General features: G+C 50.3%; 1 protein-coding gene across 9 annotated transcripts in view; it reads right to left on the bottom strand.

Annotated features, from left to right (window-relative positions):
* Nucleotides 1-1,662: 1,662 nt before the first annotated feature.
* LOC123842661 (thyroid receptor-interacting protein 11-like) overlaps nucleotides 1,663-13,657 on the bottom strand; it is a 36,170-nt gene continuing 24,175 nt past the window's right edge. For 8 of the 9 annotated variants that reach the window (XM_064583955.1, XM_064583954.1, XM_064583957.1 and 5 more), the window contains one exon: nucleotides 1,663-12,919. In XM_064583955.1, coding sequence (XP_064440025.1) covers nucleotides 2,531-6,835 — 4,305 coding nt within the window. In that variant the 5' untranslated portion in view covers nucleotides 6,836-12,919 and the 3' untranslated portion in view covers nucleotides 1,663-2,530. The remainder of the gene's footprint in view (nucleotides 12,920-13,657) is intronic. The other variant, XM_064583956.1, reaches the window with a different exon arrangement.

The raw sequence follows: 13,657 nt of genomic DNA, 5'->3' as shown, positions 1-13,657 counted from the left end.
TAGTTACCAAGGCCTTCTTGCTACAGGCTGAAGCCAAAGTCTGCATATCCAACCTGCAGGTGGGGGTGGCTGCTTCTATCCACAGTCCATTGCCAGATTCCATGGTGCTGGAGGACGTCAGCCTTTCCTTCTACCCCTTGGCTACCTAAGGATTCCCTTGGGATCAACTGAGTGACCATCAATGACCGTTGATACATTTTGGTTTTGAAGACCAACTCCCCCTCTTGTTCACGTGACAATTTCACTTCCTAGAGAAGCACCTGTCCTACTCCTTAAAAGTCTCAGTCCCAGGTTGAAATTGATGTCTAGATATCAGAGTCCACTGTGATGGAAAGCCTGAGATTAAGATTCAATAGGAAGTGTTGTCTTAGTATCAGGGAACATCAGAGGGCCTCCAATGGCCTCGGTCTCACCCAAAGTTCCCTTCCCCCTCTGCTCCCACAGATCAGGTCTCCTGGCCAAACGACCTTCTTTATCCCAGGGACCAGGCACAGTTTCTCCCCAAGGAGTAAGGTCCATTTCCCTGACAGCGTGTGCAATTATCCAGCAAGCCAGTCATGCCCTCCTGCAGGAAGTAGGGCTCACCGTCACTCTCTTGTTACTACAAGGTCTGCCCCCGCCCCAAAGCCCTTCTTCATTCTGCTCCCAGGTAAAACCCCCTTGTGGCCCTGCATGGTGTGGGCCACGAGTAGACATGGGTAATAAATTAGTGTCGAGCTCATCTGTTCAGCATCCGGACATCCCATAACTTTAGGGTGGGAATCACTCCCTTTACCAACGGGTGAAGAGGAGAAAAATGAAATCCTTCTGCTTTGTACCTTTGGCAAGGCACAACGATGAGGCTCATGCACTTGAAGTTCTTTGGATAAGAATCTATTGGGGGCTTGTAAGAATTCCCTGCGGCTAAAGGGCAGCCTGTATGTGAATGATGCGCAGGAGGGAAGGCTGCAAAAGCAAGGGCTTGGATGGTCTCCTAAAGGTCGAACTCCAAGCAATGAGGGAACCCACAAATAATGGCAGCAGGGAAGTGACATCAGATTTTCGTCTCAGTTCGCCCTGACAGCAGCATGGAGAATGGATTCAAAGGAGGCCGAGTGTGGAACCAGCAAGATCAGTAGGCAGTCTACTGCACTAGTCTGTGCAAGAGACAGGAATGGGTGAACCAGAGCACTGGCAACAGAAAGGGAGGGAAGGATTTAAGATATTTGGCAGGCTGAAGATACAGCACAATGGAAAATTAATGGAATGAGATCTTTCAAGAAGTCTGAATGGGAGGCGCCTGGGTGGCTCAGTCAGTTTAGCGTCTGCCTTTGGTTCAGGTCATGATCTCAGTGACCCGGGAATCAAGCACCACATCAGGCTCCCTGCTCAGCAAGGGGCCTGCTTCTCCTTCGCCCTCTGCCACCCGCCCTGCCTGTGCTCTCCTGCTCTGTCAAATAAATAAATAAAATCGTTAAAAAGAAGAAGAAGAAGAAGAAGAAGAAGAAGAAGAAGAAGAAGAAGAAGAAGAAGAAGAAGAAGAAGAAGAGGGAGAAGGAAGAAGAAGGAGAAGGAGAAGGAGAAGGAGAAGGAGAAGAAGGAGAAGGAGAAGGAGAAGGAGAAGGAGAAGGAGAGAGGAGAAGGAGAAGGAGAAGGAGAAGAAAAGAAGTTTGAGTGGATGGTTTCCAGAGTATAGTGGAGTAATGAGCCTGGCACTGCAAACGAAGATTTGGAGTGGCTTCTGAGGAAAGGAACAAGGGAGTTGACCATGGACATTTGAAGTAAAAACTGATTAAATACTGATCAGTAGGAGCTAGTTCGGTAATTTAGGGTATATCCACAAAGGCCTGCATTTCCTTTTAAAGAATGAATTGGAATTCATTCACATTTGTAAAGATCTCGAAGGCAGAGTGATTTTTTTTTTTTAAAAGCAAGTCATAGAATACTATACGCCCAAAAAGACAAATATACATATATTTCTAAAGGCCTGAGATAAATCAGGTTACCCATGAAGTAGATTCCCAGGCAACATAAAATGAAATGGAAAAAACAATTAAAAATAAAAAAGGAGAAAGAGAAATGGGACATAACTGGGAAAATCAAACTCGCATTTTTTAAAAAAATGTATTCATCTTAAACTTTCATGCTATACACCCAGTTTCTCCAACAAGGCGTGGGTGCTCATGTATTTGATAAGTTGGGAACATTAAAACGAGTGGATGTTTTCCTTACCAAAGGTATATGTATATACATGCTCCTTATGAAAACATCAAAGCATTACAAACAATACTGGAAGTACCATTGACCGCAGCCCCCAACCCCACCAGTGTCTACTCTCATAAGAAATACCCACCATTTTCAGTTTGGTGAATACCTCTGCAGTCATTAAAAGATGCCTTTTTTTGTTAACTCATAAAAGAATATTTTTATTAAGCTGAAAGCAAGACTGCAAATATATTACGTTTTGCAAAAGGACATTTTGGGATTAGGTAAACACACAGAGTGACTTGGGGTCTTCCGAGCACTGTCTCATCTCTGGCTTGAGAATCCTCTATTTCTTTGAGAGGCCTTTGGCCGCCATTCCAACCTTCTCCGCAGGTGACAGTATTTGGGGTGCGTACGTGGGCAAAGCATCAGTGACGGCATTTAGAAGAAGGTGCTCCGATCCATCCGCTTCCGGTCCAGGTGGGGTAATAAGAGACACCGTTGTGGTGCGGGGCTTCACATCTTTTTTCCGGGATGTGGATGCTAGGGTAGTGTTCAGACGTGCTGGGCCTTGTTTCATAGCCAGTTTTCCCCTTCCTCCGGGATCTGGGGGCTTCACGTCATGAGCAGAGGGCTTTGGTGGTGGCAAAGCTGAATGAGATTCCGCTTCTAGAAACTGGACGAAAAGCCCTGAAAAAGAATTCTTGGCCATAGGTCGGTGATTTGGCTTCACATGTGTGTTGGGGGCGCTTTTGGATCCAGGCCCCCGACTCATCCAGCTGGTACCACCACCTGGCCCTTCACTGAACAGCTGCCGCATCTGGTCTTCTCGGATCCCCAGCATGCTTCCCATCAACCTTAAGGCTTCCTGCCGTTCAGCGTCAGGGGCTTGGAAAGATCCCAGGAAGAGTCTCCTTAGTAGGGTTTTGTCCACCATTCCTTCGGACTTACTGACTAAGTTCATCAGTTTCTTCTGTGTGTCCTCCAGGATTTCCTGCTGGACCTCATTCTGTTTCTGGAATTCTTGGAGTTGGTCTTCCTTCAGCTCCAAGTCAGCATTTGTTTTATGTAATCGTCCCTGCAATGACTTCAGTTTTCCTTCGAGGCTGTCTGCCTTTTCCATCCATTCGGCGAGTTCCAACTTGAGGTCAGCTAGGATGTGACCATACTGCCTTCCTTCTTCCTGCGAGGCAGCAAGCTGGAGCGCAGTGTCCTCTTTCTGCTGGGTCACCACGTGCAGTTGCTCCTGCAGCGACTCTACCTGCAGACTGGCTCCTCGGCTGGCATTTTCCATGGCAGTGGAAGACAAAACGAGTCTTCCCTGCAAGACCGTCACTTCCTTCCTGAGTTGAGCCACTTTGTCTTCTGAGGCCAGAGCTTCCCGGCGATGAGCGTCTTCGGCTTCTAGAGCGAGGTGTCGCCGTCTCTCCAGCTCCTGGGTTAGGCGTAATTCGCTCTCACGTAAATGGCGAACCTCCTTCTGGAGGGCACAGGTTTCCATTTGTTTCTGTGTCAGGGCCAACAGGACTTCATCTCTCCCCTGTTGGCACAGAACTGTCTTTCCCTGCATTGATGGAACTGCACTGACCGGCCGGTTCAATACCCCGGTCTCGTGCTCTTCTCTCTCTTGCGATAGTTGCTCCAAAGCAAGTGCCTTCTCTTTCATCGCAGCACCCTGGGATTCCTCCTCTCTCCGCATCACTGAAAGCAGCCTATCTGTCTCTTGCAGTGCCTCATCTCCCACTGCCTTTTCTCGAGAGTTTTCCTCGACTTTTGCATTTTCCTCTCTCGGTTGACACACATCCATTTCCAACTCTGCTATTCTCTCCTTCAGATTGGTGACCGTCTGCCTCAAAAGTTCATTTTCACTCACTTGGCTACGGAAGTTCTCCTGCAAAGAAAGCAAGTCCTCACTTTTCGCTTGGATTCGGAGCTCCTGATCCCGAATGAAGTTTTGTAGAACGGCCTGTTTCTCCTTCAGCTGCTCGATGTCGGAATCCCTGTGTTCCTGTTCTGGGCCTTCTCCTTCCCACGTGGCAGCCACTGAATCAGTCCATCTCTGCTTATCTTCCTGGAGGGTTCGAATCATCCTATCTTTTTCTTGCATTGATTTTCTCAGCTCTTCTACCTCCACTTGGAGCAACTCAGAAGCCTCACCCACTCTGTCAGATTTCACGGGCTCCAGAGAGTCCGCTGACTCTGAGCAGTCGGGGGAGGGCTCGAGGAAAATCACGTCCAGTTTCCCTAGAAGGAGATCCTTGGCATTGCAAAGCTCCCCGATGCTGAGCTGAATTTGTGCCAGTTCCTTCTCTAAATGTTGTAATTTTATTTCATTGCCTTTGTACGTCTGCATCAGGTCACTAGAGGTCGTCGGTAGTTCAGAATCCTTCTCGCTGCTGGTGAAAGCCCGCGCCTGGAGTTGTGCCAGCTCTCTCTCAAGCTGGGGTGACTCACGCTTCATATTTTGGACTGTGGTCATCACCTGCTGTTTCCACTCTTCCATGATCTTCACTCGCTGTTTTAATGTGTCCCGTTCCTGTAGAAGCTGCTTGAACTGATCCATATGAACGCCTCGAACCTCATTACCAGGGCTGGAGGGTTGCAGGAGTGTCAATAAAGTCTGACATTTCTGACTTAACGCATCCACTTCGAGGTCTTTTTCTCGAACGATGTGTGATAAATTCTGAATCGTTTCTCTAAACATCTCCTGACCACTACTGTCCATTCTAGTGGACAGTTTTTGATTTTCCTCTTGCATCCGCCGGAGGTCTGCTTCTGTGGCAGCCATCCTATCCGCCATTTTGTCATACTCTGTCCTCAGATTGCTGTTCTCCCTCGTTTTCTCATTTAAGACCGCCAAGACCTGTTCGCTTTTCCAAGCGTACTCTTGCAATTGCCGCTGAAGTCGCTCCACGTCCCCGTTCTGGCTGTGAGAAGCCGCAGAGATCCTGCTGGAAAGACCCTGAATCTCCAAGTCTTTCTGCTGGATAATCTGAGTTAGTTTACCAATCTCCTCTTTGGAGAGCCGATCGATCTGTTCCGTCAGTCGGATGTTCTGTTCAGTTAGAAGCTTCATCTCCAGTTCGTGTTCTTTGATTCCTAGGACTGATATTTGAGTTTCGGCTTCACGTGAATCAAGCTTTTCACTTGCGTTTTGTCTGGGAAGAGGCTGACTGGTTGGGACTTCCACATCATCACAGTCTTCTGTCGGAATGTGCTGGCTTTTGTCAGGCAACCGGGCTTTCATTTGGTCTATCGTGTCCTGCAAATGCTGAATCTCCTCGTCTTTCGCTGAAAGGAGCTGAGCGTGTTCAATATTCATCTGCTCCTGCTGGTATTGGAGCTGCTCCACTTTCTGCTTCTGCTCTTGTAAAGAATGAAGCAGTCCTATCTTCCCCTGCTGCTGGTTGTGAATGATCTTCTGCTGCTCTCTGATTTCCTCCTCGAGATCATCCTTTAACTCCTGGAGTTGAAACACCTCACACTCCAGTTCTACGATCTCGTCTAGGATTTTAGGGTCGAGCGCAGGAACAGAGCGACTCTGTTGTCCTAGGCTCTCCAGTTCTTCTCTCAGATGAGGATTTTCGCCTGTCACGGATGGGAGACACCTGTCTTTGTCCTCCACGGATGGCTGGGAAATGTCATTACTTCTGAAGGTTTGGGTAGACTGACCGAATTCCTCCTGAAGCTCTGGACTTCCTGTAAGTTCTTCAATATACATCTCTTTCTCTTTAACGAGTTGTGTCAATCGCTTCTGCTCCTCCAGAGCAGAGGACAGCATTTCCTTCGTTTCTGTATGGTCGGCGTCCATCTGCTCGATCCTCTTTTTGAGGTGTACTATTTCCAGGTCTTTCTCTTGACTGTGTTGAATGCAATGCACATGCTCTAAAGGGGACAAATCTTTGATAGTTTGCTCATCCTTGTTTGTTTCCTCCAACAGCTTCTTTTCCGCCCGAGCCAATTTTGCTATTAACCGTCCTTTTTCTATTTTTAAAGCCCTCACAGCAGTGTTGTTTTCCAGAGAATCCTCGTTGTTCCGGAGAATAGATTCTTCCAGCTGATGTCTTACATCCTGGAGCGCCAAAACCAACTTTTGGTTTTCTGCTCTGAGATCAGAAGCAACGTTGTTTAAACGGTCATTCAGCCGCTCCATTTCTGCAAGTTGTTGCTTCAACCTTCTAAGCTCAGTTTCCCTTTCTTGAAGTAAGTCATCTTTCCCATGACTGGCAGACTCTTGATGTTGCAGGTCTTCTATCCGTCTTTCATACTCGAGGAGTTGTTTGCGGTGCCTGTCAGTGATGTCGGCCAGTTTTTCTTGATGGACACTGTGCAGTATCGCAACTCCGAGTTGATGTTCCTCGATCTCCCTCATCCGCCTCTCTTCTAGGTCCCTGATGGTGCTCTTCAGTTTCCAGATGGCATTGGAGTCTGAGCTATTCGGTCCCTTGGACAAATGTTTCCAAAGTGTAAGATCAGCCTCCAGTCTTTGGATCTCATTGAGGAGTCTATTGATTTCTGTCTGAGATGATATGACATCACCAAAGTCCATGGTGAGATCCGAGTTGGAGCCGGTCAAGGAAGTCTCACTGCCATCCACTCCTCCCTGGGAATGGCCTAGGCCAGAGCCCAGGCCACCAACCCAGGAGCACATCTTCGCGGGTCATATAACTGTCGCGGTCCGCTGTGGAAAAGCGTCCAGCGCAGTCGGACTACCCCGCCAAGTGTCCCAGAACGCCTGCTTGCGCCAGGCTAAGAATCAGAAGACAACAGGCGTTTCTAGGCAACGCCTGCGCGGGCCCGGCACGCGCCTCCCCTGCGCAGGCCACGTTGCTAGGAAAGCCCGAGACCTTGGGCCTTCCCAGGGCCGACTCTGGCCACCGGTCCCGGTCCCAGACGCTCAGCCCCACGACTTCCCACGCAGGGCTGGGCCCCTTCCCCTGTTCCCCGCTTCCTGGCTGTCCTGGGTGGGCCCCTAGCGAGTGCTCCTGCCTGACTGCCCCCAGGTGCCCGCCCACAGAAAATGCATCTGGCCCTGGACTTTCCCCCAGGAAATGCATGCAATGCATGCAATGCATGCAATGCATCCATTCACCTAGGAGAGCAGATCCTAGGTGCATTTGACAAATATCTACACCTGCGCAGAGGCACGGCCCTCAAGGAGACTTTGGGCATTTCCAGCCTCCAGAGGCTCCAGAGTGTTCCGTCCTTCCGTGCCCTGCCAGCTCTGCGGGGACAGTGCGTCCCACACCGGGGTTTGGCGGTTCACCGGTGGCTCCGTGCGCTGCGCGCATCCGCTGCCTCGCGGAGGTGTGCGGCTGGACCCGGCAGGGGGTCGCGGGCGGCGGTGGCGGTGCCCGAGAGGGGGCCTCCGGGCCCTGCACAGGGCGGCCCCGGGGTTCCCGCCCTGGGTGGAGGACGGGCTGGGTACCGCGTCCCGGGTCTGGCCTCCCAAGGCCCCGACCTGCCGCGCCACTGGATGAGAGGCGGCGAGGGGGGGGGCGCCGGGCCCACAGCCGCTTCCACTGCCGCCTCGGGTGGACATGAAGCGACGTCGGCCCCCCTCCCCCCGGGCGATTCCTCGAGCTGCCCGGCCCTGGCCGTGCCGGCCCCCGCCGCCGCCGCCAGCAAGAAGCAATCCAGCTGCATGAAGCAGCTGACCAACCAGACCGTGGGCAGGCGAGCGCGTCGATCCGGATCGGCAGGAGCCCAGACCAGGCTCGGGCGCGGGAGGGCCGGCTGCTCTCCTGGTCGCGCGCTCTGTCCCTTGCCGCCGCCCCACATCAGGCCTCGGGGTCTGGGCCTGGGGCTGCGCCACGCCAAGACCTGGAGCCCGGCTCGGTGCCGCTGCCCGAGCCCCTGGGGAGCAGCTGGGTGGGTCGGCTGTCCCCGTCGCCCTCTGTCCAGGCCCCACCCAGCATCGCCCTGGGCGCACTGGACCCGAGCCTTCCCCTGCCCTCCCCCGGGCTTTGCCCTGGCTGAAAACTCCGGGAACCAGTGAGCCCCAGGCCGAGCGGACGCTGTGCTCTGCGGGCGATGGCCTCAGGCTTTCCGGGTCGCCCCGCCGCTGCAGACCCTCCACCTCCCAGTGCCTCATGGCACTAAATAAGTAAGGGGCCATCAGAGCCCATCGGATCCGCCTACGAGGTTCGGGCGTCCATCCAGGCACTGTAGAGGTGCCGCTGTCTCCAAAGCCGGGCCCCTGTGGACCGGACTGCCCAAGACCTTGACATTGAGAAATTGGGAACTGCGAGGAAAGAATTGTGGAAACGCCTTGGGACGACTTTTAGTTTAATTTTGAATAGCTTTTGAAAAAGCCTTTCTCCCTTTGGATTTGGGAGCCGATTCTTCTCCAGGTTTCTTTGGGGCTGCTTTAATGCTTGACAGGAAACATGATCGATTATGAAATGACAGAACAGACCGGAATTGGTAGACCATCAGGCTGCTGCAACAGGAACGACGGGTGGTTCTGAGAGCTCCTGCAGGTGACTGTCATGTGCCCCGTTATCTGGGGCACATCTTTCAACGTCTTTGGGGCAGGTGGCTGTACTGGACCTACTCTTTAGGCTGGCAGACATATGAAAGTGTGAGTTTTCCACAGCTTTTGCTTCTTTTTTTCCCCAATAGTGGGGTCAAAAGGGGAGTTCAGTCTGACCAAAGCACGTGTGTGCATGGCACGTCCATCCTGTGTGTTCTCCATTCATAGAGCATTGCAGGGCCACGTGCTCGTCCCAAGATCGAGGACCTTGTGAGCAACCCCACAGTGAGGTTCGGTGGTGCTGTGCGGCTTTCTCGTGACTATCATTGGAAAGTCGACCTCAGAATACTTACCTGGGAGAAGATCTTCATCCTGAGGACAAATACACAGTACGTTTTCTAATTCTGCATTCCCTCATACATTGACCGACCATCTTCATGGACTGAACACTAGGCCCCAAACAGCAAAGGTGGACTTAGCGCCTTAAATTACGAACACTATGGTCAGAAATGTATTTTTTAGGTGACTTTGGTCTCCGCATGGAGAACGGACGGAGGACAAAAGTTAGGAGGATCTCACAGCCATCCAGGAAGAAGGTCCAGGGAAGAAGTCATGGGGAGCCTGAACTGGGGCAGCCGCCACGGGGATGGACACTGAGAGGTGGGGACGCACTGAGAGGTGCTGGGGAAGTAGAACCTAACAGACTTTTCCAAAACCCAGACTGAGACAGATTAGGGAGGGTCAGGAAACCACTGTGGGGGGGGGGCGGGGGGGGAACCAGCATTTAGGGGATCAAATAGGATACAAGAGCAAATATCACAAAGCACCCCACACTGTGAGGGCGAGCACCAGCTTGTGGTACTACTACTTTTTCTGTGAGAGGAGAGCACGGTGGGGGGAAAGGGCCGGCACTCTGGAGCCGGGGAATGGGCTTCCGATCCCAGCTCCACCACGTGTCTGCTGTGAGGCGCTGGAAGTCACTCACCTCCCCGGGCCAAGCGTTCCTCGTCTGCACAGTAGAGAAAGTGATAGCACCTCACGGGGTTGTGAGGATTCCTGAGGAAATACATACACGGGAGACTCTCCCAGCAGGACCTGCCCTAGTAAGCGCCGTGGCTGTGCCTTTATGACTTATGACACGGGACACAGACGTGGGGCCTGAGGTACACACACACCGTGAATCGACAGACCGCAAAGATTCCCCTGAACAAGCACAAGGCCCTGTGTAGAGAACAGGGAAGGAACCCGGACTTGCAGGAGCTGCAGTCCTATTGTCCTGGTTCTGCCACTAACCAGACCCGTCGCCTTTCCCGTCAATGAGCGTAGTTACATACACCTGTTCTTGCCCCCTAACAGAGCAGGTGAGGGACCAAATCAGGGAACAGCTACAAAAGGCCTTTGTTTCATATCACCATCACCCAGCCTTGCACATCCTCAAACCGTACCGAGGACACTGTCATGACGACCATAAAATCATCGTTATCAGACATGGATGGAACTGGAGGGTGTTATGCTGAGCGAAATCAGTCAATCAGAGAAAGACATGTATCGTATGACCTCACTGATACGAAGAATTCTTAATCTCAGGAAACAAACTCAGGGTTGCTGGAGTGGTGGGGGGTGGGAGGGATGGGGTGGCTGGGTGATAAGGCATTGGGGAGGGTATGTGCTATGGTGAGCGCTGTGAATTGTGTAAGACTGTTGCATCACAGATCTGTACGTCTGAAAGAAATAATACATTATATGTTAAAAAAAAAAAGAAGATAGCAGGAGGGGAAGAATGAAGGTGGGGAAATGGGAGGGGGAGATGAACCATGAGAGACTATGGACTCTGAAAAACAAACTGAGGGTTCTAGAGGAGAGCGAGGTGAGAGGATGGTGTAGCCTGGTGATGGATATTGGGGAAGGCACGTTCTGCACGGAGCACTGGGTGTGATGCACAAACAATGAATCACGGAACGCTACATCAAAAACTAATGGTGTAATGAATGGTGAGTAACATAACATAATAAAAAAGGAAACCTCTTCCTTATCGTCAATATGGCAGATGCAGGGGCTCTGGGTCTCACAATTCCACTGGCAGGGCTCTTCCACACGTGCTGAGGACATGTCTACAAGGACTTTTTTTTATCATAACCCCTGTTGCAACAGCAAAGGATGGGAAGCCAGGCACCTATCCTTCAGCGAGGCCCTGGGGACATCACGTATGTGGCTGAGGGTGGCAGCAGGTGCAAGCAGCTGGGGACAGGGGCGCGAGACAGGCAGTCACTGCATTCCTTCTGAATATATTTTTAACATTTTTGAACCAGGCGGGCACCTTCACGAATGAAACAATTCGGGAAAGAAGAAGGGGAATTTTCATTTACCTTTAATCTCCAGAAGGTGGTATCTACCCCAGCCCCAAGATTTAGAATTTGATAATGACATTCTGTCTTCCGTAGAAATGCCTTCAGCAGCTGGCTGATGCCATGGACTCGAGCAAAATATCCCGAGAGACAGAGACAAGCTATCGCTCAGTCAGGTTGGAAATCATCCCTGCAGAGCCCAGCCCAGGAGAAGAGCCAATGAGGACTCTTCTGCTCTTCTTTGGGGTCAGCGGTTTATCTGTGGACTTCATGGGAGAAAGAGTGACTTTCACATTCTCTTGTTTTTTGTTTTCGGTTATGTTAATCACCATATAGTGCTTCAGTAGTTTTTGATACAGCGTTCCATGATTCATGATTTGCGTGTAACACCCAGTTTTTTTTTTTTAAAAAGCTGTTTGAACTCAAGTAAGTACAATCTACTTGATGGTGGAATTAACCATCTTAAAAAAAAAAAAAGTCCCATAATTTTACATAAGAAAGACAAGGGTTTTACATGAAAAATCAGATCTAAATGTTCCTCTTGGAAATGTACTTTCTCTTGGTTAGGTGTAAGCCTCTCAAGACTCTGTGAAAACTCAACAATGCGAGATCATGACGAAAATAAGATTCTGGGGTCAGGAAATGGGGCAGATAAATGTCAAAGCAAAAAAAAAAAAAAAAAAAGAAAAGAAAAGCCGTATTTCCACCACGTTCCCTTCCTCTCCATCCTGTGTGGGTAAGAGCCCCTGTTTATAAAGTGGCCTCATAGACCGTCTGCGGGAGGGGAAGGCATGAGCAAACGTTGCCGAATAAATGGACTGGTTCAGCTGTGGGTTGGGGAGCTGGAGTGAAGGCGATGAGGAATAAAAGGGGGGAAAATGGAAAACAGTATCTGTTCTAAGTGGGGGAAATGGAAGATAATATCTGTTCTAAAGCCCTGTTGCTTAAAGTATAACTACTTTAAGAACAAAATTTCAGTAGCATTTAGAAACTTACTGCAATGTGACATAGGAATTCTACGTCTATTGATTCTCCTCATAAATAACTTGAGCTTCTATTTGATGTGTCTCTTGCATTTTATCTTTCTAGGAAATCATTTTTCATGTATGTTATAGAATATCGTCCACAACAGAGAGATTATTGGAACAAAACTTTAAAGATGCTCACCACATGTTGCCTGGGAAGCCCTCTCCTAGGGGGTCCGGTCTGGAGATGCCAGCCCATGCAGAGGAAGAAGGAAGGAAGGCCGGCTGACACCCTGCCTGGGGCGTCTAGCTCCCAGGGCCCCAACTTGGGTTCCCACCTCTGTAGCCCTGGTTAGGAAAGCTGCCTCAGGAGCCTGGGAGAGAGGATTTCAGGCCTCTTAGCCAGGCCTGGCCCCATCTCCCTGATGCCTGGGTTCACCCTCAGCTCCAAGTAAGGTCCATGTCCTTATTCTCAGGAACCACCACTTTGCACTTTCTTTCCATTTCTTACAGAATCTACCCATAGGCTCCATCTTTAGGGTGAGGATTCCCTGCATGCCCAAGGACTGTGGTCATTTGGTCACTTTCTCAATCTGACTAAGTCACCCTCCCATCTCAAATCCCTTCACTGCCTTGATAGAAAGGACTTCAGAGCCTAACAGTGTTACTATCATTTTACTAAGGTCAAGAAAGGAATTCCTTACTTGACCAGACAGTTCACTGTAAAAGATAATATAAATGGCTCTTAAACATATAAAAACGATCTTCAACTTCACCCCCCAAAATAAGAGGAATATAAAATAAAATGACGGGGGCACCCGGGTGGCTCAGTCGTTAAGCCTCTGCCTTTGGCTCAGGTCATGATCCCAGGGTCCTGGGTTCGAGCCCCACTTCGGGCTCCCTGCTCCTCGGGAAGCCTGCTTGTGTTCCATCTCTCACTGTGTCTCTCTCTGTCAAATAAAGAAAGAAAATCGGTAAAAAAAATTATACAGTAACATTACTGAAGACACCATCTTTCACATATCAGATTAACCACGATGAAAAGGTTTCTAATACACCGTGCTGGTGAGGATGTTGGGAAATGAGCACTTCCATTCGCCACTGGAGAGAATGAACACTGGAACTCCCTCTTTTGAAGAGTGAATCCCTAAAAGCTCATCTACCTCAAAAGGCCAACAGAGGCACGTCTGGTACTCCATTACAAATGTCGGCAGACTCAGCCATCCGTCTTGGTGCTCGCACACATGGCCCGTCACCGTCCCCACGGCAGCCATTTCTTCCCTTTCTTTACTCGTGCGCCTACCTCCTTCCCCAAGACCCTAGACAGCACAGAACCTCACCTCATCCCTCACCTAGAAAACCTGCCACCACTTATTCCCTCAGCAAACCCACGGGTGAGAGCCAGTCAGAGAACTCTGCTCGACCGGAAGTTCTGTGTCCATAGGAAAGGAGATCCAGGATCGTTCCGGAAAACTCACGAACGACTACCTAAGTATTTCCCCCGGCTCTGGATTAGGAACCGGTCCTTCCACACCCTTTAAGCAAGTCCTAGTGGGAAAACCAGGAACAAAGAAACACAACAGCCACAACCTAGAAAATGTTATAGTAGCCTTCACTTTCTGGTCTACACTATAACCTGGAAAATGCTATGGTAGCCTAAACTCTCCCCGGTCTACACTACAAGGAAC

The sequence above is a fragment of the Mirounga angustirostris genome, unplaced genomic scaffold (genome assembly GCF_029215605.1).
Source record: "Mirounga angustirostris isolate CCGP_5_RB_7025 unplaced genomic scaffold, mMirAng1.0.hap1 SCAF_215, whole genome shotgun sequence".
Lineage (NCBI taxonomy): Eukaryota > Metazoa > Chordata > Mammalia > Carnivora > Phocidae > Mirounga > Mirounga angustirostris.
The sequence above is the reverse complement of the archived record's forward strand: the minus strand, read 5'-3'. Positions and strand labels throughout refer to the sequence as shown.